General features: G+C 28.0%; 1 protein-coding gene across 8 annotated transcripts in view; it reads left to right on the top strand.

Annotated features, from left to right (window-relative positions):
* Positions 1 to 27,004, top strand: part of LOC135922555 (bromodomain-containing protein 3-like) — a 102,302-nt gene that overhangs the window by 28,713 nt on the left and 46,585 nt on the right. For all 8 annotated transcript variants that reach the window (XM_065456948.1, XM_065456947.1, XM_065456949.1 and 5 more), the window contains exons 6-15: positions 601 to 813; positions 957 to 1,046; positions 1,152 to 1,253; positions 1,369 to 1,497; positions 5,588 to 5,845; positions 5,979 to 6,291; positions 7,393 to 7,798; positions 7,851 to 8,053; positions 21,443 to 21,613; positions 21,813 to 22,166. In XM_065456948.1, coding sequence (XP_065313020.1) covers positions 601 to 813; positions 957 to 1,046; positions 1,152 to 1,253; positions 1,369 to 1,497; positions 5,588 to 5,845; positions 5,979 to 6,291; positions 7,393 to 7,798; positions 7,851 to 8,053; positions 21,443 to 21,613; positions 21,813 to 22,166 — 2,239 coding nt within the window. The remainder of the gene's footprint in view (positions 1 to 600; positions 814 to 956; positions 1,047 to 1,151; positions 1,254 to 1,368; positions 1,498 to 5,587; positions 5,846 to 5,978; positions 6,292 to 7,392; positions 7,799 to 7,850; positions 8,054 to 21,442; positions 21,614 to 21,812; positions 22,167 to 27,004) is intronic.

Below are 27,004 nucleotides of genomic sequence, written 5' to 3'. Positions count from 1 at the left end.
TTACAATTACAATATCGGAAAGGGTAAATTCCACTCATTTAGTTAAACTACAACTGGGTACAAGGTTTGTTGGTATCCTTGAGAAAAAAAATCGGCATAATTTTATGAAGGGTGGGCCTTCATAAAATTCACGTTCGCTCATTTTGGGCAGGTCTATGACCAACGTGCTAGATAAGATAAGATAAGATTAAATAAAATGGCCGGAAATTGGAAAATTCAAAAAAATTGCTAATTACGGTCATGTAGCTTTTAAGATATTAATAATTGATTAAAGGCTGATAATAGTAAAAATTAATCATTTTTGCCACTTTGCCACAAAATAACTACAAAAATTTAAAATTTAGAGTCTAAAATATTCTAAATTACATTAAACTTTTTTTGCTTAACAAATTTTCAAAAAGTCAAATTGGGTCGGTCTAAAATCTCAATTTTCTTGCCCATTTGACATGGTGACCTACCCATTGGTTTCGAACCATATTGATATGATATAACAGGTTCGGTAAAATGTTCCGAATAAGAATAACCTTTAAGCAGTGATCTCTGGGGCGTTTTACACTTTAGTTGATGTAATAATTAATAATTCACTTCTTTAAATCTCAGAAACGTGGGATCAAATGCCAAGCTGACACAACTACACCTAACGCCATAACCAACCTCGACTTACTATTAAGTGATACAACTGAACCGATCCTGAAAATGGATTATAGGATGCCTCTCGACCATTTAGGGTCCGATTACATGAATTCTAATAGCAGGAGGGAGAGTGGAAGGGCTATCAAAAAACCCTCCAAAGATTTGCCTGATTCTCAACAAGTTTTAAACTTTATAAATTATTATATCTTATTCATTGAAAAAAAAATATTTACATGAAATATCTTTGTGTATTAATGTTTAGTTTTTATAATTTATTTTGATTTTGCTTTATTTTATTACATTTTTTATGTTTTCTTTATCAGCATTTGAAGAAAGGAGACCTGATTTCATTGCCCGTTCAAATGAAATATTGCGCTGATTTAATCAAAGATCTCTTTTCTAAAAAACATCATGTAATAAGCCATAGAAGACATTTTTAAAAATAATTATTTATATTTTACATTAAAATATTCTTTTAACCAGGATTTCCTATATTTTCTGAGTTTTTAATTTATTAGGCATACACTTGGCCATTCTACACTCCAGTAGATGCTTTGGAGTTGAATCTCCCAGATTATCACGATATAATTAAAATACCTATGGACCTGAGCACTGTAAAAGTAATTTCAAATTTACTATATTATTAAATATAAGTTACTAATTTGGCCTTTCTCTCCTGATATCATTTTCACGCACTTAAACTTAATTTTTTTAAAACATGAATTATTTTTGAAGAAAAAGGTCGAAGCTAGAGATTACAAAAACCCTGCTGATTTTGTCAATGACGTCCGCTTAATATTCGCCAATTGTTACAAATACAACCCACCCGATCATGACGTAGTGGCTATGGCCAAAAAGTTACAGGTAATTGTTTGATTTTATTAATGGTTGTAATGGAATTTTACATCTAAAACAAAAAAACATTATTTATTTTTATTTAAAGTTTAAGAGTAACCTATATATATTCACCAAATAAATAATCATATATCTATCTTTCATAGTTGTATGCAATAATACTTCACAGTACTAATTTATATACGTTGTATTTGGTTCCAACAAATCTTATAAAACTAGATTTAAATAAATGAAATTTGTCATGGTAGGTTTATGATCTATTTTAAATTTTATTAAAATTAAAATTGTAGAACTCTAGCTTAACCAGCAGATCCAAGAGTATACTCTTTTAAAGTCTAAAATCGTGCATATCGTTTTTCATTAAATTCTCTCTATTGCACTCTATGCCAATTGAAATGAAAATTTTATAATACTCATTTTTTTTCTTTACTATCTATATTTATGATGTAAATAACATGTCAATTTTTTTTAGAATTTTCTAGATATTTCTATGTATTTTACAGTATGTCAATTGGAATACACAATGCGCATAAATGGGTAATATTTACACTTTTTATTAATCAATAATCGAAATTATATAAAAGATGAGATATATATTTTTGAGTTTTGATGAAAATTGTAAAACAATTATTAGTTAGTAGTAAGACACCCCACATTTTCACTTTAACATTTTTCACCTTACTTTTTTCTTTATATATTTTCGGGATTTTAAATGTTCTATAAAGCGCTATTACCGAATCAATAAGACACTGTCCATATATATAAATTTTTACGATTGCAGGACATTTGAGAGTGGGTATTTGTCGATTTTTACTGTCAAATCGTTAAACATCTGATATTGGATGGGGTCCACAAAGCTGCTCAGTAAATTAACTGATCGGTTGTCAAACCACGTTACTGCAGTTACTTTCAATATTAACAGGTTCGAGATAAAGAGATTATACACATAAAAAGAGAATACCATTGAATAGCTGTAATTCATCTAGTGTTAAATTAAGGGGTCTTCTTGGATCTTTTTGAATTGCATACAAATTAGATTATTATTATACTATTGGTAGAAGTATATTTCCCAGTAAAATCCTGAAGATATTTCGGACTAATTTTTGTTTTTAATCATTAAAATATAATAGAATATATTCATAAATGCATATAATATTATAATATATCTGGAAGACTTACTTGGAAAAACTAGTATGGAGAGAATGCATGGGATAATGATATTAACTGTTCATGTAGAAAGACGGTCCTGGCTATAGAGTTTGCAAAGAATAAGTTAAGAAAAAGTAAAAGGTGATCCTTTAGATTGCTGGGTTTATGCAGCCATTAAACTTTTGGAATATTTTATGAAGTTGATAGAGTGTAAGAGAAGTGGAAAAGGAACAAACGAAAATCTATGAAATGAAGTCTGGTTTTACACCTAGGAAATGCACAGCAGATATAATTTTGTGGTTAGACAGATACAGGAAAAGTATCTAGCAAAGGTAAAGAAACTATATTATGCTTTTGTTGTTGCGAAGACGTTTGATAGGATGTCGCAGGGTTACTAGATGGGTCTTGAGAAAATAAGGTGTAAAAGAATAGTAGTGATCACACTATACTACCCAAATTCAGAAATAACCGGTTTTTACTTTTAGGGTGCAATTTAATATTAAACGCTTTATTAAGATAGGATAAAATATTTTGTTAATCATAATAATTTTAAATTTGATTTAGGATTTTAACCGTTAGGTTAGACAAACAGGATTTTTTTGGCTCTCATACAAACTTAAACTCGTTTGGTAAAAGGTTAAATCTTTATATTTCTGTGCAAAATTTTTATCGTTTCTTTGGTTAATTGTTGGTAGAGTTTTTAATTTATTAATATTGTTTCCGTTCGTTTCTTTGCTTAGGTTGTGTTTTTCGACTATAGCGGTAGTATTCATCCCTTCTTCACATAAATTAAGAATTATCCTGTGTTTAATTTGATCAAATGAAATTGGACTGGACATTTTATATTAATAATAATTGTGAAATGTTTGACCTTGTTTTTGCAGATGTTCAAACGAAGCCAATCCTCAAATACTAATAAAACACTAAATTAAAAAACGGCATTTTTGAATTAAAATAATTTTCTATAAATTGCCATAAGTCGGAAATTAGTGATCTAGATTATTAAATCATTATCGGAATCGAAACTAAACTTAATTTATTATAATCAAATCTCAAAATATAACTGCGTACAAAATCTTTGAAAAGATTGGTAAAAGAGTTATTTTGAATTTGTGTAGTATATAGGAACACAACCGCAGTCTGGATGAACCATAGAGATAATGAATGATTTTAAAAGTATCCAAGGATCCATTCTGACCCAGTTATTATTTACCTTATTAATGATCGTGGGGGCTATAGAAAAGACTTTCATGGGAGCTATTATATGCTGATGACCTTATCAAACAATGAGGAAGAACTGAAGAATAAAATTAATGATAGAAGATGTCTATGAACACAAAGGGTTTAAAAATGAATCCAGAAGAGACAAAGCTGATGATTTATGGGGACACCGTGGAAGAATTTCGGACTTGGCCTTGTGGTTTCTGTGGAAAAAAGGTTTCTAGAAATTCAATCTAATTTGAAGATAGTTGGCTTGTTATATAACTGTATATGCTTGTGAAAGGGGCCCATAATGATGATATCATAGGTAACGGTGGATTGGATATTATAATGAATCAATTTTGTGAAATGTGGGAAAATTTTTTTATTTGGGTGGCAGGCTAAGCATAGATGGAGGTGTTAATTTTGCTGCTTCTCAAGGCGATCAGATAAATATGGAAGAAGTTTATAAGAGATGTCCTCTATTTTAGCAAATAAAAACATCTCTCTTGAAGTTATCGAAAAAATTTAAGTATGCTGTGTGAGAAGTTATATAGATTATGATATCGAAACATGATCAATGTAAGTGTAATACGAAATTAAATTAGAAAGTAAGGAGATGAGAATAGCTAGAAGGATGTATGGAGTATCTTTAAAGGAGAGAAAAGCAAGGACTGTGAAAAAAGAGAAACGATAGGAGTGTTGATGATAAGAAATAGACTGAGATGGTTTAACATATTGAACGAAAGATGAAAGTTAATTTAGTAAAGAAGTGCACCTTGATGAAATAAGGAGATCAAGGCTTCGTGGAAGACCCAAAATCACGTGGATGAAAGGTGATAACGGATGACATAAGAAAAATATATGAGAATGGTTAGATCCCAATTTTTAATTTTTATGGTCTTAGACATTGCTATCTGTTGAGATCCATTTTTCTTATTTAATCCATTATCACTTTTCATGCACGTCATTTTGGATCTTCCTCGAACAGTAGCCCCTACACTTTATGAGCGATGGAAGCAAAATATAGTTAATTATTTTTTGACCCCATAAATTTTAAAAATAATTATTGCATCAATCTTTAATATATAATATAAATAAAATGTAAAATAATATACTTTAAAAATATTATTTTTAAATTAATAATTTAGACAAATTAGGGGAAGGGAAAGTGAAAAAATTTATAATTTCATCGTTATTTAATTATTTAAATAAAAAAATTTCCATTGATAAAATGGTTAAATTATTAAGAAATAGATCTTTCATGGTACTACGAAGTCTTGTTTTAATTGATTTAATTTTGCTCATGACCCTTTGGCAGTGCATGACGAAGTAGGAATGGTTTATAAATATTTATATAAAATTGTTAAATTAGGGAACACATCCAAAAATTTCCTTATTTTTAAAAAATATGCTGGAAATCAGAAAACACTCTATTTTTGATTTTTTAAAATTCTCATGTGGAATCTTATTGGCTACAAAATGATTTACAATTTATAATTTGTCTAAATATTTTTGAAATAAATGAAGTTTAATGAAATCTTGATTTGTGTGATTTCCAACTTTAAAGGCTTATATCTTTTGATCGGGTTGAGCTAGAGTTTTAAAATTTATTAAATTGCACAACTTAAATAACTATCATGCCAAGTATCATTTATCTTAAGGAAGTTCGTCTAAAATAAGCTTCTATATAAATTATAATTTAATTAGCGATCTTCATATAAAACCTATTATGAATATTGTGGTGCAGGATGTTTTTGAAAAACGATATGCCAAGATGCCAGATGAGTCTACTTTCAGAGCAATGGATGGGGATGATGCCTCCACCACTGGCGGATATTACAATATCAATCGAAGCACAGGAAGTGCCTCTCCATATTCGTCTCCTCGCTCACGTCCGCATACTCCTCCCCTGTCCTCCGCGTCTTCTTCCACATCATCATCATCATCATCATCAACTTTCAGCGCGTCTTCGAAGCAGAAGCATCTGACTGTATTGCAGGCTCAGGTGTGACCTAATTTTGCTTTATCTTTAATTTTTGGTGTGATGTTTCTTGAAAAATTTAGATAAAAATGATTATCTCACCTATTTTTTGTGTTCCGCCCCCTGATTATTACTGATTTTCTGCCAATTTTCACAGCTTCGTAGCATCCACGAACAACTAGCCGCCCTTACAGCCAAAGCCACATCAAAACACAAGAAAAAAAAGAAAAAAGGCCAGGACAAAAAAAGTAGCAGTGAAAAAGATACTCCGCAGTCTCAGAACCCTTCTAACATCTCGATTCTCTACCCTTTGATTGTTAACTCTTCCACAACAATTACTTCACATTTTAAAAAAAATGCTAAAAGTTCAGCCATTGATATAAGCCACAAGACGTCCCTCGGCTATCATCCATCTCAGCAGATAAATCTCCAGGACGTCACTCCCGTCTCATCTCACAAGCCTTTACCAGGTTGACCTTACTTTGTATCATAAAGATATATTTATTTATAAAGAAATCAATGAGCTCTTTACTAATTTAACTATTTCTTTACTAATTTAACTATTTCTTTACTAATTTAACTATTTCTTTATACATTGATACTGGGTTTCCGTTTAAAAAAATAAAAGGGTCTGGTTGAAGGTTTCAATAAAAAAGTCTTGAATAATAAGGTAAAGGGTATATTCCAACGAAGGAAAAATTCCAGGCCATAAAAATGTTCTTGATTTTTAATTTAGCTTGTCATATTTACTTTTTCATATGTTTATTCCCCATAAAGTCAAATCTGCAACAAAATTTTAAGTAAAAAGATAGGAAAAGAAATAATTTCTTTAATGTTTTAAGTTATTATATAAAAATGAAATATAGGCATTCAATAAACAGTATGCAATAGACTTAAATTTTACTTTTAGATGCTTTATTATCTGTTTATAAATTTATTGATCAACTTTTTTAAATGATGGCATAATAGATTAATTTTAAAAAAGTTATATGGGAAAATTATTATTTTGGGTTATCGGCTTATACCGATACCTCAGTTTCGGTGCTCTTCTTAACACTAAAAATATCTAAAAAGAAAATTAAAAATTTTTTTTAAAACTAACTGTGTTTTTAGTGACAGATTTCTAAAAATTATTTCAATAATTGGCAAGAAGTTAATAGATATATGCGGCGAACTAGACAAAGCTTTCCTCAAACAGATTATTACAATTCATCTTTTTATATAAAATTAATTAAAAATATAATCCTTTGATTAATAAAATGATTATAAGAAAGAAATTTAATGTAAATTTTGTTAACACTCAAAATTTATTTCATTTCTAATGTTGTTATTAAAATTTCGAACCATATTTTTTTGGACGCGACTTTTTCACTTTTTCATGAACTTTTCCTTTTTTATGATTAGACGTTTCTCCCTTTTAATTGAAACTTCATTTTTTGATGATTCCTTTTGGGTGAGAAACGAAGTCTTGTAATATTCTTAAAAATAGGCGAGACTGTCATTTTTATTTATGTATTGAAAGACATTTTTTTCTTATTCAATATATTTACCCAAATAATTACATTGTTAAGACTTCCATCCTTATGACGATCCTAACATTCTCACCACAAGTAGCTCTCGCAAACGTGCTGGTTCTAAAAAGGCTCATGGTGGTGGTAAAAAACAAGCACTATACGCTTCCGTTAAAAAAACCGCTTCTATCTCTACCTCTTCTCTTTCAAGAAAAAGTGGCGGGGTTAGTAGATCTACGGATTTATCTAAAGGTGAACGACTGAACGACACCGTATTCATGACAACATTGGCAGAAGAAGTTATCCCAGTCGCCGTCAAAAACAAATTCACGTCTTCCACTATCACACTCGGCTCTATAGATGCACTCGCCATCGCGACTTCTTTGTCTTACTCTTTCTCCTCTCTAGCGCATTCCACTGACCTTAACACATTTGCCACAAATGGTCACTCCATTGTCAGTTTCAAGTATGGTTATATTTTGCATTTATGAAAAATTTTAGAAAAATTTATTTAATAGGCCTCTACAGCCTCTCAAGAAAAACGTTAACAGCAAGCGGAGCGCTTCTATGGAAACCGCTTCCAATTCCTCGCCCACTCCCACCATCTTAAACACTTCTTTTATTCCGCCATTGCTGTATGACAGTGACGACGAAGACAACGCCAAACCCATGTCATATGACGAGAAGCGTCAACTCAGCCTGGATATCAATAAGCTACCAGGTTTTACTCTTATATTTTTAGATCTTGTAATAGCCACCACTTCTTATTAGTTCTTTAGTGACCTAGACCTCCTGATTATAAATGATTTTTACTATAAATAAAATATTGCAGTCTTGAGTAATTATTAGGGTTTAATTAATTTTGGTTCACATACATTAGATCAATAGACTTGTATATTTGACCATGAAAATATTCTGATAGTCTGACTACACTTTATACCTGGACTATATATTTTATAGGTCAAATATGGTCAAAAGCAGGAATTTGAACTCGATAAAAAAGGGTCGGGGTACAGGAATATAATTTATAAAAAAATAGATTCAGGGTTTGGAGAACATATAGAAATGTTGACTTAAAACAACATAATTTTTTTTATATTTATTTATTTTACACTCTAAATACTTATACATAATATACAAGTAAAAAATTATAAAAATTAATATTTTAAGTTTTGTTTAATCGCGCCTTAATATCATTAATAAAATATTATTACCCACACTACAAACATGGGAAATCCAGGATTTTTCTAGGAGGTGGCACTACTAGGTGAGTTTTTTACCCATAAATTTTATTAGAAATCTTTAGGTCCACTTTTTGTAGTCCTATGAATATATTAGATTTTTATAAAAATAGCTTTAAGTTAACACTTTTTTATAAATTATAATGCCTTTATTTTGAATTATAGTCTTTATTTCAAAAGTATTTATTGGAGGGGGGGGGAGTAGTGAGGGGTGTGTAGGGAGGAGATTTTTAGTAGCTTTAAATGATATTTAACTCACAAATAATATAATTAACCCCTTGTCATATGATTAATGATATAAATAAGTAAATAAAAAGGGGGGTAAGCCAAAATAAACAGTTGGTTTGTATAGTTATAGATGGGCTTGCATGACAGGCGAGAATATATGAATGCGCTAATGGCATAGACCTCCGGGTCAGGCAGTATTTTATTTTTCAAAAAAATACCAAGGCTGGGTCCGCCCAAGCTGGGCCATATATTTTAAAGGCGAATATTTTAAATGACCAGTATTAACTATAAAAATTAAAAATAAATGTAATATATTTTAAAAAAATCCAGGCTGGGCCATGCAAATGATACCTCTGCAGGTCTCTGGCTAATGGAAAGTAGAAGGGACGACCTTATGCCTCGCCAGATTTAATTAGAAAGGTAGCCTGTAGCCAAGACACAAATTTAAGGTTGTGTATCTCTTTTGTGAGGCATTTAATCTCAAGCTCATGTGCAGCGAGGATGACATCATATTGGAAGATTCGTGAGGATCAGAGTCTATACAAAGTCTTCTGAATTAGAAGGTAGTTAATCAGTAGGAAAGAACATAGCACATCAGAGATATCTCCAGTGAAATGTTAGCAAGGAACTTCATGAAGGACTTGTCTTTACCTAGTGTAGATCCCAGTTATGTAAAAGAGTTTTATGTATGAACATAAGGTCGTGGTTAAGGTTGATAATCACAAGGGGACAATATTCATTCGTCTGGATTAATTCATGGTCCCAAACTGCTCTTGCTGCTAGATTTTATTATCCTTATGACCTTATTCACTTTTCCAATGGGCCGTTTAATATATTGTCGTCAATATACCAATTATGTAGGGTTAGCTTACATTGGTCGTTTATCATTCGAATTAGGCCATTAATGCCTAGACAGAATAAAAAGGAGCATAGAGGGTGGTGGTTTTAAATTCATATCATTGACACCTTATGGAAACTTTCGAAACAGTTTCTATTTTTATTTAGACATAGTGGTACGTTGCATGATTTGCACGACCACCTTGTTCTTCTGGGATTTAACTTTGTACTACAGAAGGTACATCTTCGTGAGGTTCCTGCCTGAGGTTGATGAGCTGAGTTTTTTAGTCTAATTTCTGGAAGGATATAAGGTTTATTATTTTTTCTTTGCATTGATATATAATTATTATCATTATGAATATTATCATCCCTATTAACATTTTTACAGTATGCCAATTCGCTAGCAATTATTTGTCTTCGGAATTCTTTCGATGAGAGTTTATTATCTGTAAGAATATTGTATATTATGAATGAATTGATAATCGCCCCATCTATCAGCCAAAAGAATATTGGTAGCCACCATTTTCGCCACTTTCGCGAAATTTCATATAAAGACTTTATAGGTCGAAATGGTCAACAGACCCCATATATTTATTATACATCTTTATCATTATTGGACATTTTACGTCAAATACTTCCCCTTTTTTATTTTTTCTCTTCACAGTATCCACTGATCTCGGATCAATATAATTGGACATTATAAATACGTCACGATTATCTCGCCATTTAATTATACTTATATTATTTTTGTCACTTCTCCAGTCAAACTCACCTCTTTTTAATTTTGTTTCCATATTCTTTATGGGCAAGTATCTCCTATTTTTGTTTAGTGTTCCGGTAGCATATATACCTTTCTTTTTTAAATCGATCAATTTCAATTTGATAAGGTGTATCCGATTCATAATCATCATTATCAATTTGGTAACGTGTATCCGATTCATAATCATCTTCGGAATCAGTGGATGAGTTGTCTAACGAAGAACCTTCAGATGGAATGTCCAGATAATCATCCATATATATAACAAGCTAAAATTATTGCGAAATGAGTTGGCAAAATTTATCAATTATTTAAAAAAATAAATATTAAAAATATTGTTGTTAAGTGGCAGTGGTTAGTTTAATATACCACATTAAAAAGATCAAAATAATATATAAATATTATTTATTTGAGCAAAAATAAATATTAGAAAGATAGATAAAATAGTGAGGAATATATATATTTAAAAATATTTGATAAATATACTTACTTATAATTAAAATTGGAATTTTAAGAAAAATCACCGTAAAAAACGTATTTTGAAATAAAGGTGCGAAAAAAAAAATTAAAAAGTAACTCCTCCACAAACATATGAAAAAGAATATCTTTTAATATATATTCGTGGTGGTTTCATTTTATATGATCAACTCCTTTAGAAGATATAAAGGTTAAAAGGTGGTTTTATATTTGCACTACCGCGACCGAAAGGGTTAAGGAACAATCTTTGAAAATTATCGCTCCTAATATATATCAAACCCTTATTTCTGCTAAAAAATTAACCATGTGTTTTAAACAAACCGGTATGAATCAATATTTAGACAAAACATTACAACAAGATATCGAAACTAGATGGAATTCAAAATTAAATATGTTGAAATCTATTTATAACTAATATGATGACATCGTCAATTTTTTATCATTCAAGGGAGATATTAATAAAATGGAAAACTTGGAGAAATCTATTTTGAAAAATTTGATTGATATTTTATATCCTTATGATAAAGCTACTAAAGAACTAGAAGGAGATATTAATCCTACTTTACATAAAGTACTGCTATGCTTTAATAATATTCTTCACGAGGATTTAAATGATTCATTTTATCAAAACAATGAAATAAAAGAAATAAAAACCAATTTAAAATTTTTTTTATTATCTAAATTTAAAATCAATATTTTGCATAAAATAGCGATATTTTTATGCCCCAAATATAGAAAATTAAGAATGTTATCATCAATGGAAATATTAGAAGTAGAGAATTCAGTCAAAAATATAATTAATTCTGAAGAATATTGTCCTTCAATTGATATTATAGATTTGGATATTCAAGGCGTTTCTCAAATTGTGGAATCGCCTAAAAGATCTAAAGGTACATTTAAAATTGTTCTATTTATATTATTTTTATATATCAGGCAATGAATATGAAAGATATGAGGAAGAATATGAAAAAAAAGAAACAGATGAGCTTGAAATTTATAAGAATTTAAATATAAAAGAGAATAATGAAAATATAGATCCAGAAAAAGATATATTAAAATGGTGGAATAAAAATGAAATTAGATTACCAAAGATGACAAAATTGGCTAGAAAAATTCTAGCAATTCCTGCAACGTCCACAACTTCAGAGAGAACGTTTTCAAAGACTGGAAGGTTATTAGACGAAAGAAGAAATAGACTGTCACCAGAAAATGTTGATGCTTTGATATTTTTAAATGATTATTATAAATATGAATCTAATATATAGTTGTGTAATTTAACATTATAATTATTGTTTGGTTTATAGGTATTTTTGATAGTATTTTAAATAAATAATTAAATACTAAATAAATTTTCTGTTTACTAAGATATTTTTTGGAAAAACAAAATCTTAAATATAAAAAATAAACTAAAAGCTAAAAAAAATATAAATATTACTTTAGGATGAATTAAAAAAAATTCGGGTTCGGGCCGTGCCGGCAAAAGTTTCTAAAAAAAATTCGTGTTCGGGCCGGGCCGGGAAAAATTTTTTTAAAAAAATTAGGCCCGTGCAGATCACTAGTATCGATACCATTTTTTGGAGGCCGATCCGATATCCTGTAAAATTTTTTCTGTAAAGATACCAATGGTTTTAATTTTTAATTTGACGTTAATAAGACCTATGTCCACTGACTCGTATTGTAGTATTAAATTTATTATATTTTTTAAAATTATTACGTATAATTTATAGTACCAAATAATTTAATTCTAGTCGAGGGAGACTTTTCGGAAGCCAACATCGATGAATCAGACAAAGTAGAAGATATTTTGCACACTCTTTACTATGATTCTCCTTCAACTTCATAAATTCCAACATCTAATAATCTTCAAGTCGAGATAGAAGATCCAGAAAATAATATTATTATCTAATAATGAAATGGAGACAGGTGATATCCATAAATTGAACACAAATTATACTGATACATTTTCCACTTCAACCAAATATTAAACCCCATATAAATACTTTAAATTATTTATTTCAGATAATATATATGAACAAAGTAATTTATACAGATTTCAGCAAATAAATCGATGGCTAAATCTAGATATAAATGAATTAGAATAATTTTTAGGCATACATCTTTTTCCTTCTTTCTAAGGAATTAGCGTTCCCTCAGGTTATGGAAACTAGTGATCTGCACGGGCCTAATTTTTTAGGCCCGACCCAGCCCGAAATTTTTTTTAAAAAATTTTTCCCGGCCCGGCCCGGACTGAACACGAATTTTTTTTAGAAACTTTTCCCGGCCCGGCCGGAACCCGAAATTTTTGCCGGCCCGGCCCGAACCCGAATTTTTTTTAATTCATCCTAAAGTAATATTTATATTTTTTTTAGCTTTTAGTTTATTTTTTATATTTAAGATTTTGTTTTTGCAAAAAATATCTTAGTAAACAGAAAATTTATTTAGTATTTAATTATTTATTTAAAATACTATCAAAAATACCTATAAACCAAACAATAATTATAATGTTAAATTACACAACTATATATTAGATTCATATTTATAATAATCATTTAAAAATATCAAAGCATCAACATTTTCTGGTGACAGTCTATTTCTTCTTTCGTCTAATAACCTTCCAGTCTTTGAAAAAGTTCTCTCTGAAGTTGTGGACGTTGCAGGAATTGCTAGAATTTTTCTAGCCAATTTTGTCATCTTTGGTAATCTAATTTCATTTTTATTCCACCATTTTAATATATCTTTTTCTGGATCTATATTTTCATTATTCTCTTTTATATTTAAATTCTTATAAATTTCAAGCTCATCTGTTTCTTTTTTTTCATATTCTTCCTCATATCTTTCATATTCATTGCCTGATATATAAAAATAATATAAATAGAACAATTTTAAATGTACCTTTAGATCTTTTAGGCGATTCCACAATTTGAGAAACGCCTTGAATATCCAAATCTATAATATCAATTGAAGGACAATATTCTTCAGAATTAATTATATTTTTGACTGAATTCTCTACTTCTAATATTTCCATTGATGATAACATTCTTAATTTTCTATATTCGGGGCATAAAAATGTCGCTATTTTATGCAAAATATTGATTTTAAATTTAGATAATAAAAAATTTTTTAAATTGGTTTTTATTTCTTTTATTTCATTGTTTTGATAAAATGAATCATTTAAATCCTCGTGAAGAATATTATTAAAGCATAGCAGTACTTTATGTAAAGTAGGATTAATATCTCCTTCTAGTTCTTTAGTAGCTTTATCTAAAGGATATAAAATATCAATCAAATTTTTCAAAATAGATTTCTCCAAGTTTTCCATTTTATTAATATCTCCCTTGGATGATAAAAAATTGACGATGTCATCATATTGGTTATAAATAGATTTCAACATATTTAATTTTGAATTCCATCTTTCGATATCTTGTTGTAATGTTTTGTCTAAATATTGGTTCATGCCGGTTTGTTTAAAATACATGGTTAATTTTTTAGCAGAAATAAGGGTTTGATATATATTAGGAGCGATAATTTTCAAAGATTGTTCCTTAAAGGTATTTCGAAGAACAGTATTTAATAGATGTGCGCTGCAATTTAATCTGGTGTATTTTTCTAGGGCTTTAATTATATTAGCTCCTTGATCAGATATAAATATTATATTTTTCACTTGATCGGGAATTATTCCAATTGCAGCAAAATTTTGTAGCATTTCCTTATGTATGTTCGCGGCGGTTTTTTTCTCTTCTTTAAACTTATTCGTAAATAAAACATGTTTATATAAGGTTTCACCTTCGATATAATGAATTGAAACAGTTAAATAGGAAAACTTTTTAAAAGAATCTGTCCACATGTCTGTTGTAGCAGAGCATTTTTTATCAAATAATTGAACATTTATTTTATTAACCAAATTTGTTCTAATATGATCCGTCATAACTATAGCATTTCTCGATAAAGTAGTTGGATGGGGAATAATTTCGCTACAGTCAATATTACCGTAAATGGAGCCAATTTGAATAAAATTTTGAGCCATTTTTATAAAGCCATCTCCAGTTATCGAATCAAAGGCACGCATGTCCTTGGCGCAATAATAGATCAAGGTATCACATAGTTTCTTTTTAATAGTTAAGGAAGAATTTAGATCTATTTTCTTTTGAATATACCTAGTTATTTTAGGAATAGAGGAATCGTCATTCTTAACGCACTTGTGACGTCTTAAATGAGAATTTCCAGATGTGCTTTTATATTGTAATATACTATTACATTTTTTACATTGGACGTAATCAAGTTTTTTGTTTTTATCATCAAATATGTCTTCAAAATTTTCCCATATATTGCTTTTACCTAAATGGGGCATACAAATATATGTTCCATTTTGTATTTGTTTTTTTAAAAAAATTAAATTCATTTTTAAATTATATAAAATTTAAGTTTTATAAAAAAACATTTAAATTATTTTACCCATAATAAAATATATATGACATATGGCGTCTACTTTCTAAATAAGTAAAATTAAATATTTATATTTTACAAATAAAAAATGTTGCCGCCTTGTTTCTTAAAAAAAAAGTTTAATTATATATTTATACCAAGAATAAAAGATACATGCCATCATATGGCGTCTAGCTTCTTCAAATAAAATTAAATATTTTGATTTTACAAAAAATATTAGTGCCAATATTAAAAAATTTTTTAAGGCTCGGCCCGACCCGGCCCGAATTTTTTTAAAAAATATTAGGCCCGACCCAACCCGAACCCTAATTTTTTTTTAAAGTAGGCCCGAACCCGGCCCGTTCGGGCCGGGCCGGGCCTACTTTTGCAGATCTCTAATCGATACACCCCTAATTTAAAATAAGTAAGCTTCTTTTAGGCTCAAGTTATAATAATCCCTATCATATTTAATCGAAGCATAATAAATTAAAATAAAAAAAATATTTTATAAATTTTACTGTTAGTTCTATCTTATATCTAAATATGAATATAAATGGAAATTATTTCCTTGAAATTGGGGTCATTTAGACCACATTAGAGCACTAGCATCGTTTTTTCACCGGAGTATTGAAAAGTAAAGAATTTGCTCTACAATAATGATTACAATGCCATATCTCGTAAACTTGAGCTCAGAGTTGGGCAGTACCGTGAATACTTGTATCTACGATACAAGATCCTTTTGTATCTTGTACTCAGTATCTTATTGACATTTTTAATAAGATACTAGTATCTGTATCTAAGATCCTTTATTTTGAAAAGAATCTTGTATCTTTTTCATTTTCTTTAAAAAGATACAGATACAGATTCTTTTTGATATTCTTGTTTAAAACATTTACATATCACACAATGTAACTTTATTTTCTTCGTGAAATCTTGTATTATTTTCTTTATTTTTTCCCTCTATATTTTAAATATATTGATAACCAAAATTAGTTGGAAATGTTATAGGTCACAAAGATAGATAGATTAAAAATAACAACACCAAAAGTAATATTTTTTAATTTGTAAAATGTTTAACAATCATAGTAGATGAAATTATGGAGATGGGTTCTCCTGAATCAAATCCGAATCTTAAAATTCTAGATGGAAAATTTTATAAAATTCATGTAAAAAAGAACAAGGTACAAGCTGAATGTCAAAATTGCACAAGTAAAAAAGTTATTAAAGGTTCAACAAACTCCTTTACAAACTTTGTTAAACATATTAAAGTATATTATATTTTTATTCTATAATTATCAACATAATAATACCTATACTTAAGTCCCTCTTAGATAATTGTTATTAAAAATTTTTTATAGAAGATGGTTGATTACAAATTAAAATCATTTTGAATATTTATTTTTTAGGGGTGTGTCGATACCACTTTTTGGAGGACGATTCGATATTCCCGATATTAAATTGATATCGGCCGATTACCGATCCGATATCATATCTAATTTTGTATTCTCTAAAGATACCAATGCTTTAAATTTTTAATATACTTTATTAGTATAACATCTATAATTTAACTATACCATAGCTTATGTCATTTAAATATATTATAATGATGAGTTATAGTTTATATTCAATTCAATTGCAATTCTAAAAGTATATAAAATATTTTTATTATTAAATCACTTTTATATAATAAATAATAACATTAATCTATATACATAATAAGTAATAAACAATTATATTATGAAATTTGAAATAAATATTTGAAATAATATTTAACATTAATATAACGAAGATTTATTTTTAGAAATGCCAATATTTCCAATTTATCAGAGGTCAGCTTGCGGCGATAATAACTGTCAATATCACCAGCTTCACTAAAAACAGATTCTGAAGAGAATCTCGCACACCTTTATAAACAGAATGCGCAAAAAAAATAACAATATAGCAGAATATTTATTAATTAATTATTAAACAATAATTTTCTTTAATGCATTTTAAATTGATTAAATTTTGATACTGTAATGTAATTTTACTTATATCATAAATAAATAAAAGTAACTAATAAAGTTAAATTCTACCTTATTATAATTATTTTATAAAGACCTTTTAATATTATCTAATATTTTTATATATCAATTGTAGCTTAAATATTTTCTCTAATAAGAACTTGCTAAAATAATTATATATAAAATATATTAGGGATGTGCCAATTTTTTTATCGGATCGGATCGGGCCGGTTTCACCCATTTTAAAATATCGGTTATCCGCCAATATTATAAAATTTGATCCGATATTAAATGGCTTCTTTAACAAAAATAAAATGTTATAAAATTTTAAAAAAAATTATATATAAAATCATTTATTTTTATAAATAAAATCGAAATCCATTTTTATGTATATTTTTTTTAATAATAATTATATATTTAATAATTATAATATAAAGTTGTACATTATTATGATATTTTTTATATATAATTAATGATTATGCAAGAAATATATAAAAAAAATTTGAAAAGAAATTTAAATGATATTTATATATATGATATTACAAACGCAAGAATTAATAAGTCATATTAGAAAATGAACTAATTTAAATAATACATAAAAATCACAAATAAGTAATGATAAATACTTATTAAAGATAATGAATAAAATAAAACTAGTATATTTTTTTTAGAGATGCCATTTAGCCATATACTCCGAATATAAGCTATATTTAAAACAACACAGAAAATAACCTGCAAATTCTAATATATCATTTGATTTAATTTTTTTTTCTTATTTGCAAATTTTCAACTCCCATTAAATATACTACTCTCCCTTCCCTGTTTAAGCTATTCATGGGCAAAAACTAATATTAAAATCCCTGGTTATTATAATTAATTTATTAATTATTGCAAATATTCATTCTTATATGTGTATGCTATGTTCTTCTTCACAAATAAATAATAAAAATGGTATTTTATATACTATTTTAATTTAATTGGTATTTATAATTTAAAAGTATCTTGTATTTAAGATCTCTAATTTAGTAAAAGATACAAGTATCTGTATCTAAGATTCATTTTTTTATAAAGAATCTGTATCTAGATTCTTTTTCTGGAGGACCTGCCCGACTGAGCTTGACCCAACTTGAAAATTTGCGCTATTAATTTATACCATATCTTTACATAAAGGAAATTAAAGAAATAGAAAAGTGCCGTTTTGATTTTATGACATTTAAATTTTTTACCAATATTTAATATAAAATTACCTTAAGTTTACCAATAAGCTATAGATAAACATTTAAATGAATCTCCTAGCTTAACTATATCCAAAGATATCCAAAATTATAAGGAGTGCATTTTCCCCAAAATACCCTACTTTTCGGCATTTATAGACCTATATCTCAGCCGCTGCTTGGAGTTGACCGGTAAGGTTTCATTTTCTAAAATATTATCTTTAAAATGATACGCGTTTAATTTCCGTTAAAGGAATATTTTTATCTATCTTTGCTACCTTAATTACAAGGTATGATGTTTATAGCATACTTCCCGTTAAAGAAACATAGTGATACATTTTTCGTCTCAATTACAAATTTAAAGTTTTGTTGTATCATAATTCGTGAGCGATATGCCGTAAGGTCTATTAGTTTTTATATTTTAAAGAAAATTATCCTATGATCATATAATATTAATTATGACATGGGCAGGGATAGTTTATCCTTGCTTTTTTATCCATCCCACTTTGGCTGTGTTCGTTATATTTTTAATAATTTAATGTAAAGTATTTTGCTTTTTGTTGATAAATTATAACACTTATAAGAAATGAACAATCCTCGTACGAATATACCTCACCATGAAAATACTCCCCAAAAACTATACCATGGACCAAGCCTAGTTATCCCATCCCAACACCGCTTCTATATTCCGATTGATAACCCATAAATCTAATATTTCAACCCTTTCCTCCAATGTTGCCACTATTTCCACTCTCCCCATGGCTGCCAACAGAGTCCCATCGAAATGTCTTATTCTTAACCCCTCATTCTCTATCATTTCGTCAGGCCAAATACTCTGATATCCAATTACCGAAATGCCTGCTCCCATATCAAACAACATGGGAATCATTCTCCCACCTAAATTTATCATCACTCTCGGACAAGGATCATGTACTAGCCCTTCTTATAGCATATTGACACCTCCCTCTTCATTTGTTTTTTTCCTGATAACGCTCCTCCTTTGTCCCTTTCAACCGGCGCGCCCCGACCCGTCTTGCAAATTTTTCGCCATCATATAGTCACAAATTCTCACAGTCCCTCGCTACTTGCCCACCCTTTCGGCATCGAAAACATCATATTTTTCTCCCCCGCTTCTTTAACATTGACTGCACGAACTCCTTTCATTTTCTCCCACTCAATCGTCCTCACATTTGAAGCATTCGGATCCATCCCTCTATGTGGAAAACCGCTTCTGTTGTTGTAATTGCTCGCATTACACTCCTCCTTATTATGCCCAAATCGACCACAACCCGCACATCTCAATCTCTATTGCTTACCTGTACAATAAAGGGTAATATGTCCAAGCTTCCCACAACTAAAGCATTTTTCCTCACGGCAATCCCTGAACATATGACCTGATTTACCACAATTATAACAACTCATCACTCCTCTCCCTCGTGGCTCAAAACTTTGTCTTATTTCCAATCTTGCACATATACATGCACACTTTATAGATTAATATCTGACAAAATCCGTGTAAATTACTTGTAACAGTTTTATATCTAACAAAATTGTGTAATCAGTTATCATGATCAAAATTCGGGTGAATTTCGTCTAATAGGTTTATCTATGCAAAAATTTGGGCAGCACTTCCGTGTAACCAGTCGTTGATAACAATTTGGATAGAAATCTCTTGTAACCCTTCTTTTATTAAAACTTCCGATCCCCTGGTAGCCCAATTTCCCAACTTAACTAAATTTTCAAAAACAACGTCCGCACACGCGGGTAAACTAATTTACTATAAAAGTCCGCACACACGGGTAAACTAACTTCCTATAAACGTCCCCACACAAACTAATTTCCTATAAACGTCCGCACACACGGATAAACTAACGAAAACTGCATCTTGGCCATCAACTGACAAATTTAACGCTACAAAGGTAGTGTAGGATCGGTAGTTTTAATAAGATCGGTTCTGAGTTTTTATTTCATTTTTACAAACCTTGGTTCAGATTTTTTTTAAATATATTTTTCTTTTTTTTACAAATTCTTTCTATACAAAATTATTACACACAAAATACTAAATTTTTCTTTATTTTCCTTTCCAAAAAAATTTTTTTTTTACAAACTTTAAAAAAAAATATAATATCTTTTTTAAAACAAATTAATTATTTTTTTTAAAACAGAAAAATCTTTTCTATAAATCATAATAATCAATGTTAAATGATATATATATATATTTCTTATTATTATAATTATTATTTTCCTTTTACAATTACCAATTTAAAAATAAACAATTATATAAAAAAAATAACAAACATAAACCGATTATTTTATATAACAAAGAAACTAATATATTAATACTAACTGACTGCCTACAGCAGTTCTAACTTATTTTTTTTTGAAATATTTAATTAAATTAGGTGTATTTTTAAATTTGTCGTTTATAAAGATGTTATCAAAAAGGTAAGCCGATTTGAATAGTAAAATTTTACATTTTTATTAGTTAGTGTCTATACCATCAACATCAAATTTTAAAAAAAATCGAAGAGGATCTGGTTGAGATGAGAACAGAGTTATATTTTTTGAAAGAATATATTTTTTAGATTTTTGAGAATATTTTTTTATATACTATATTCTTTTATCATATTGAATTCAAATATTTATGTCTCAAGAGTTTTCATTTATTAATACTATAGAGATTTTTATATTCTCAATTTCCATTTTTAAAGAAAATTAACAATTCCTTTTAAAATATAATGAATATTTACGAAGAATAATACAAATAATTTCTAATTATTTGATCAAATATGGTATTATTCTTTGAATGATTTGTCTATTATTCTTTTGAAATTCGAATAATCGAATAGATTGTTATAGTAAAAAATAATTCATTATTGCGCCATATTCGAATGTAAAGGTAATTATATGTTTAAATATCTCAAACCATAGGAGACAAGCTAGGAAGGGTTGTCCACATTATCCAATCTAGAGAACCCTCCCTGAGAGACTCTAACCCGGACGAGATAGAAATCGATTTCGAAACCCTCAAGCCGTCTACGCTCATGGAGCTGGAGGTTTACGTTGCATCATGCTTGCGAAAAAGAACACGGAAACCTTATTGTAAGTTATTCAAAATAAAATAGTATTAATCTTATTTTGGTGAATCTAGTATTCTACAATTTTGATTTAACTTAATTTATAAAAAATACCTTTTGTATTGGTGAAATGAAAGACATAAACTTGTCAATTGAACAGTTTTGCTATATAATTATGTTTATTTTATAGGCAATTTGGTTATATTATTTTGATTATATAACAGCTAAAAAAGTAGCACAAAAATCCAAAGATGAGATAGTTAAGGAACGTCGCGAAGAGCTTGAACGACGCCTTTTGGACGTAAGTGGGGCACTTGGGACTCCGCTATCTAACGTCCTCTCTCCTGCTTCCACTTCAACGTACTCAGCTTTCCCATCTGTAGTCACCATATCTTATGCAAACTACCTAGCACCATCTCAAATAACTTCCATCACTTCCATACCATATTCACTTTCAGCGATGGTGACTAATGGAGTTAACATATCTAATCCGCCTTTTTCCCACACTCTTTTCACAAACCACGGCAGCTCTAGCTACCCAGCTTTAGGCGCGACTGGCATTTTTGAAGTCAATAAAGGTTTGTATTTTTCTGGTATCTTATCTAGTGTTGTTAAATGGTTGGTTTTTTTCGACCAAAAACCTGAGTCGAAGTCGTAAAAATTGGCCCAACCTGAGTCAGGGTCGAAAAATCGACCTGCTGAGTTGGCTTGCTGGGTCGACCTGCAGGGTTGGCTTACTGGGTCAACAAAATATTTAGAAAATTAAACTAGTTTGTTTTAATCCGGGTTCAATGATTTTGATATTAGAAAGATGTTCAAAAATCTTTGGTTCTAATAATAAATTAGCGCTGCCATTATATTATATTCCCCGAGGAAAAAAGAATTTTTTTAAAAATTATATGTTTTATACCTAGTTAAATTTTTATGATGTTAGAAGATATTCTAAAACCTTTTGGTCTAGTAATTAATTGGCACTGCCATTTTTACACCACGAGGAAAAATGCGAAAATTTTTTAAAATTTATCTTAGGCTTAGTTAAGTTTTTGATACTAGAAAGATGTTCTTAAACCTTTAGGTCTTGTTATAAATTGGCACTGCTGTTATATTTTACTCCACGAGGAAAAAATTATGATTTTTTTAAGACATTGTTTTAAACCTAGTTAAATGTTTATGATATTAGGAAGATGTTCTAAAACCTTTGGGTCAGTAATGAATTGGCACTTCCACTATATTCTACTCCACGAGGAACTAATTTATATATTTTTTTTTAAATTTTGTCATAAACTTAGTTTAAAGTATATGATACTAAAATATGTTCAAAAACTTTTGGGTTTAATAATAAATTAACACTCTTATTATGTCTAAGAGGAAAAAAAAATACGAAATTTTATTAAAAATTTGCTTTAAGTTTTTAGCTAAAAGTTCTTGATACTAGAAAGAGGTTCTAAAACCTTTGAGTCTAATGAATTATTTTATTTTACTCCATGAAGAAAAATTAATTATGGAAATTTTTTTAAATTATGCTTTAAGCTTAATTAATATTTTTTGATACTAAAAAATGTTCAAAAACCTTTGGTTCTAGTAGTAAATTTGCACTGCTATTATATTTTACCCCTGATAAATTATTTAATTTTTTTTAAAATTTATTTTAAGCCTAGTTAAATATTTTTGTTACTATAAAGATGTTCTAAAACATTTGAGTTCAAAGAAATTTCTAGTGCTGATATTTTTTAACCCCAGCGTAACATGTGAAAATAAAATTATATATTTATGTTTTGAGCAAGGTTCATATAGTATTAAATCCACACTGCTATTTCATTTTATTCCACGAGGAATTTAAAATATAAAATTTTTTAGAGAAGCCTTAAAATCGTATTTTCTTTCAATTAACAATCCACAAATTATCAGAATTTTTTTGAAATGATTTAAAAAACGCATATCTGTGATTTGCCCATTCCTTGATGTATAAGTTTCATTAAAAAAAATTAAATCAGTTATTGAAATATTAATTAATTTAAAATCATTAAAATATTTGTTAACCAAAAGAAAAATGAAATATTTTTCCATTAAAAGTAAAGGCAATATTTAAAAGGAATATAATTAAAATGGACAAAAAATTCAAGTCGATGCTTTAAAAGATATGTCATAGACATTGCATGTAATGAGTTGATCTTAGGTCAGAATCTCTAAAAGAAATGGATGGAAATAAAAATTCCAATTCCAAGTAGTCACATTTAGAAAAGTCTATATAATCTTTGAATAATAAAATTTTTTGTTTAGTCAAGTTGTTTAACCTCAGACAAGTTTATAGATAAAAATAGTCAAAAATAATTAATAAAAAATTAGACATCCGAGGATTTCTGCTAATCACCCTCAGGGTTATATTATAAATAAAATAAATTTTAATAAATATAAATAAAAATTATGTAATGCTGACGCATAATTAGCCGAAATCCTTAGCCAATGCCTAATTAGTTTAGCTGATTTTTAGGTTAAGTCTAATTAGCATAGCTTTTGCCAATTATGTAACACAAGATCAGACCACAATAAAGCACTTATAAAATTTGAAAATAAAAATTTCAGAAAACCAGGATTACGTTAAGTGACGCAATATATTGCCAAAAGAAGCTCTTCTTTTGATTTTAAAAATGGGAAAATTATATTATATTATTAAGGTATGTAATTTACGATATTTTAAATTTTTTTCGTAAAATTTGCACACAACTGATTATAATAATCTCGATTATTTTTATGAATATTTTAACATTATAATTTACGCAATTGAATGGTGAAAGAACGTTTAGTAAATTTAAAATAGGCTAAGGGCAAATATGAGATATAATAATTTATAGGCATTTTTTATTGAAATCCTTAGTAAATTGTTGCTAGAAATAATTATTCACGTTAAAGTTCTAAATTAATGAGATATAATAGTTTTAAGAATTTTATCATTCTTTTAATTAATTTATTTAAATTCTATTTGGGAAATGCGTGATTTTATACAATCAATCTTATTAAAGGTTTAACATGATTTGTATTATTTAAATTTTTTAGTACTATATGTAATAATTTTAAATATGATAATTTTAATTGTGCAATTTAGTGTTGTTAAATGGCTAAACCGAGTCGACTTAGCTGCGACTCGAGCCTAGTTTCTAGTCGAAAAAACGACTCTGATTCGAGTCGACTCCCGAGGCGATTTTATAACAAAAATAAAAATATAAAATTATATATATAATATTTCATAATATAGTTTTTAATATATATCAGACCTGCAATGATACGATTAGCATTAAAATATAAAATCATCCTCTTTTATTTAAATCTCTTAACCTTATTCCTATACTTTTTTAGACATCCTCTTTCAAATCAAATTGTTGCAAGAAATTATATCTTTGCATTTCCTTAATAAGCCTAAAATAAACTCAGGTAAAGCATTAATAAAATTTATTTTATGCTAATAAAAAATTTCTAAACCATCCCTCCCTTCGCAACCTCTTCTCTCAAAAATGTTTACAATATATAAAAGAATTTGTAATTTTTTAAATAACGACCATAATTTAAAATTTGTAGAAAAACCCTCCCTTCGCAACCTCTTCTCTCAAAAATGTTTACAATATATAAAAGAATTTGTAATTTTTGAAATAACGACCATAATTTAAAATTTGTAGGAAAAAGCATTTATATAAAAGATAAAATCAAAAATACTCACATCATCGACTCGCTGGGTCGGCTCAATTTTTTTAAATTTATTTATAAGTAAATTTTAATTTTTTATACTTTCTTATCTTATCTATCACATTGGTCATAGACCTGCTGAAAGTGAACGAATGTGTATTATAAGGAGGCTCACCCTCCCTATAATTTTGCTAATTTTTTTCTCAAGATACCAACAAACCTTGTAAAATTATCAAAATGAGTGGAATTACGCCCTATCCAATTTGTAGTTTTAGAGTGAGGTATAGTTATGAGTGCAAGTAGAAAAGGTAAAAAAAAGAAAAACTATGTCTTCCAAATACAAAATAAATTTTTTCCCGTTTAGGTATTGTATTTTGTAAACATTTAGTAATATAATGTAATCAGTAAAAGACAATATTTTAACTTCATTTTGTCGGAAAATTTATAAAGTTTTATTTGCTTCTCATATCTAACTAATAATCAAATATCTCTCTTTATCATACTTTATAAAATAACATAAACAAAATTATATCGTTAAGAGGAAAACTAGATAACATTTAGAAACTAAGAGTATTAGATATTTTTTCTTAAAATATTTTCCTCTTAGCAGTCATCATTCATTTAGAAAACTAGATATCATTTATTAGAAAACTAAAAGTTCAATATAGTATTAGATAAATTTTCTTGAAATTATTTTTTCAAAAAAAAAAATAAAACTTTTTCTTCACTTTTTTGTCGACTAGCTGGCACCACAATTTTATTTTTTAAAATTTTTTCTTCAAATATGTATAAATAAATAGGGATTTGACTAAACTCTTTTATTTGTAGTGAGATCCATTTTCCTATGATATAAATAACTTATAAAAAATTAAATTTTTAGATATATTTAATAATAAAGAAATATACATTAATAGTTGAATTATCTTTTATCTCATAATAAATCGTTTAAATCTTTTAATATAATTATATTAAAAATATTAATAATTAAATTTTAAATTCCAATCATATTAAATCCGCAAGATGGCGTATTATTATTTTATAAAAAAATTAAAATTATTTTTTGTTTTATTATATTCTAATATTGTATTATTACTTAAAAAGTAAGCTAAATTCCATTTATTATCTATCATTCGAAAAATTTCAAGAACAAATATAGGTTTTTATAAATTACATATGATCACATTTTAATTAATTTTTTAAAATAATTTTGCATACTTGATATTGATCATTTTTATAAATAGCCACTATTGCCATTATTACAATATTACCATACAATAATATCATTCTAATAAATTAGATAGCATAGAAAAATTTTATCAAAAATATAATGTTTATAAAAGATTATTTTACACCTAGCATAAAAATGTATATAATGTATAAAGATTTACCATTTTTAGGGGAAATATATAATTTAGATAAGGGATTCCGGTAATTTTATAAATGTCGTTATATTTTATTTGTAAAATGATATATTGGTTTTAAGTAAAGAATGGAGAGGGGGGATTGGTGTATTTGTTCGAATTTTCAGTTGATTTCGAAAGACTTATTTGCTATTCTGAGATATAATGACTTGGGGTTTTAACGTCGGCTAATATCTAATGAGAATTGTTGGTAGGTTAAGCGTCCATGTATTTCTTTTTCTACAAATTTTGTTTTGTTAAGTTAATCGTTAAAGTAATATAATTTGATTGTTTAAATGACCATGAAAAGGGTCTTTGGATTTTGTAGCGAACTTTTG

Source organism: Gordionus sp. m RMFG-2023, chromosome 1 (genome assembly GCF_954871325.1).
Source record: "Gordionus sp. m RMFG-2023 chromosome 1, tfGorSpeb1-WG-v2, whole genome shotgun sequence".
Taxonomy (NCBI): Eukaryota; Metazoa; Nematomorpha; class Gordioida; order Chordodea; family Parachordodidae; genus Gordionus; species Gordionus sp. m RMFG-2023.
The sequence above is the reverse complement of the archived record's forward strand: the minus strand, read 5'-3'. Positions and strand labels throughout refer to the sequence as shown.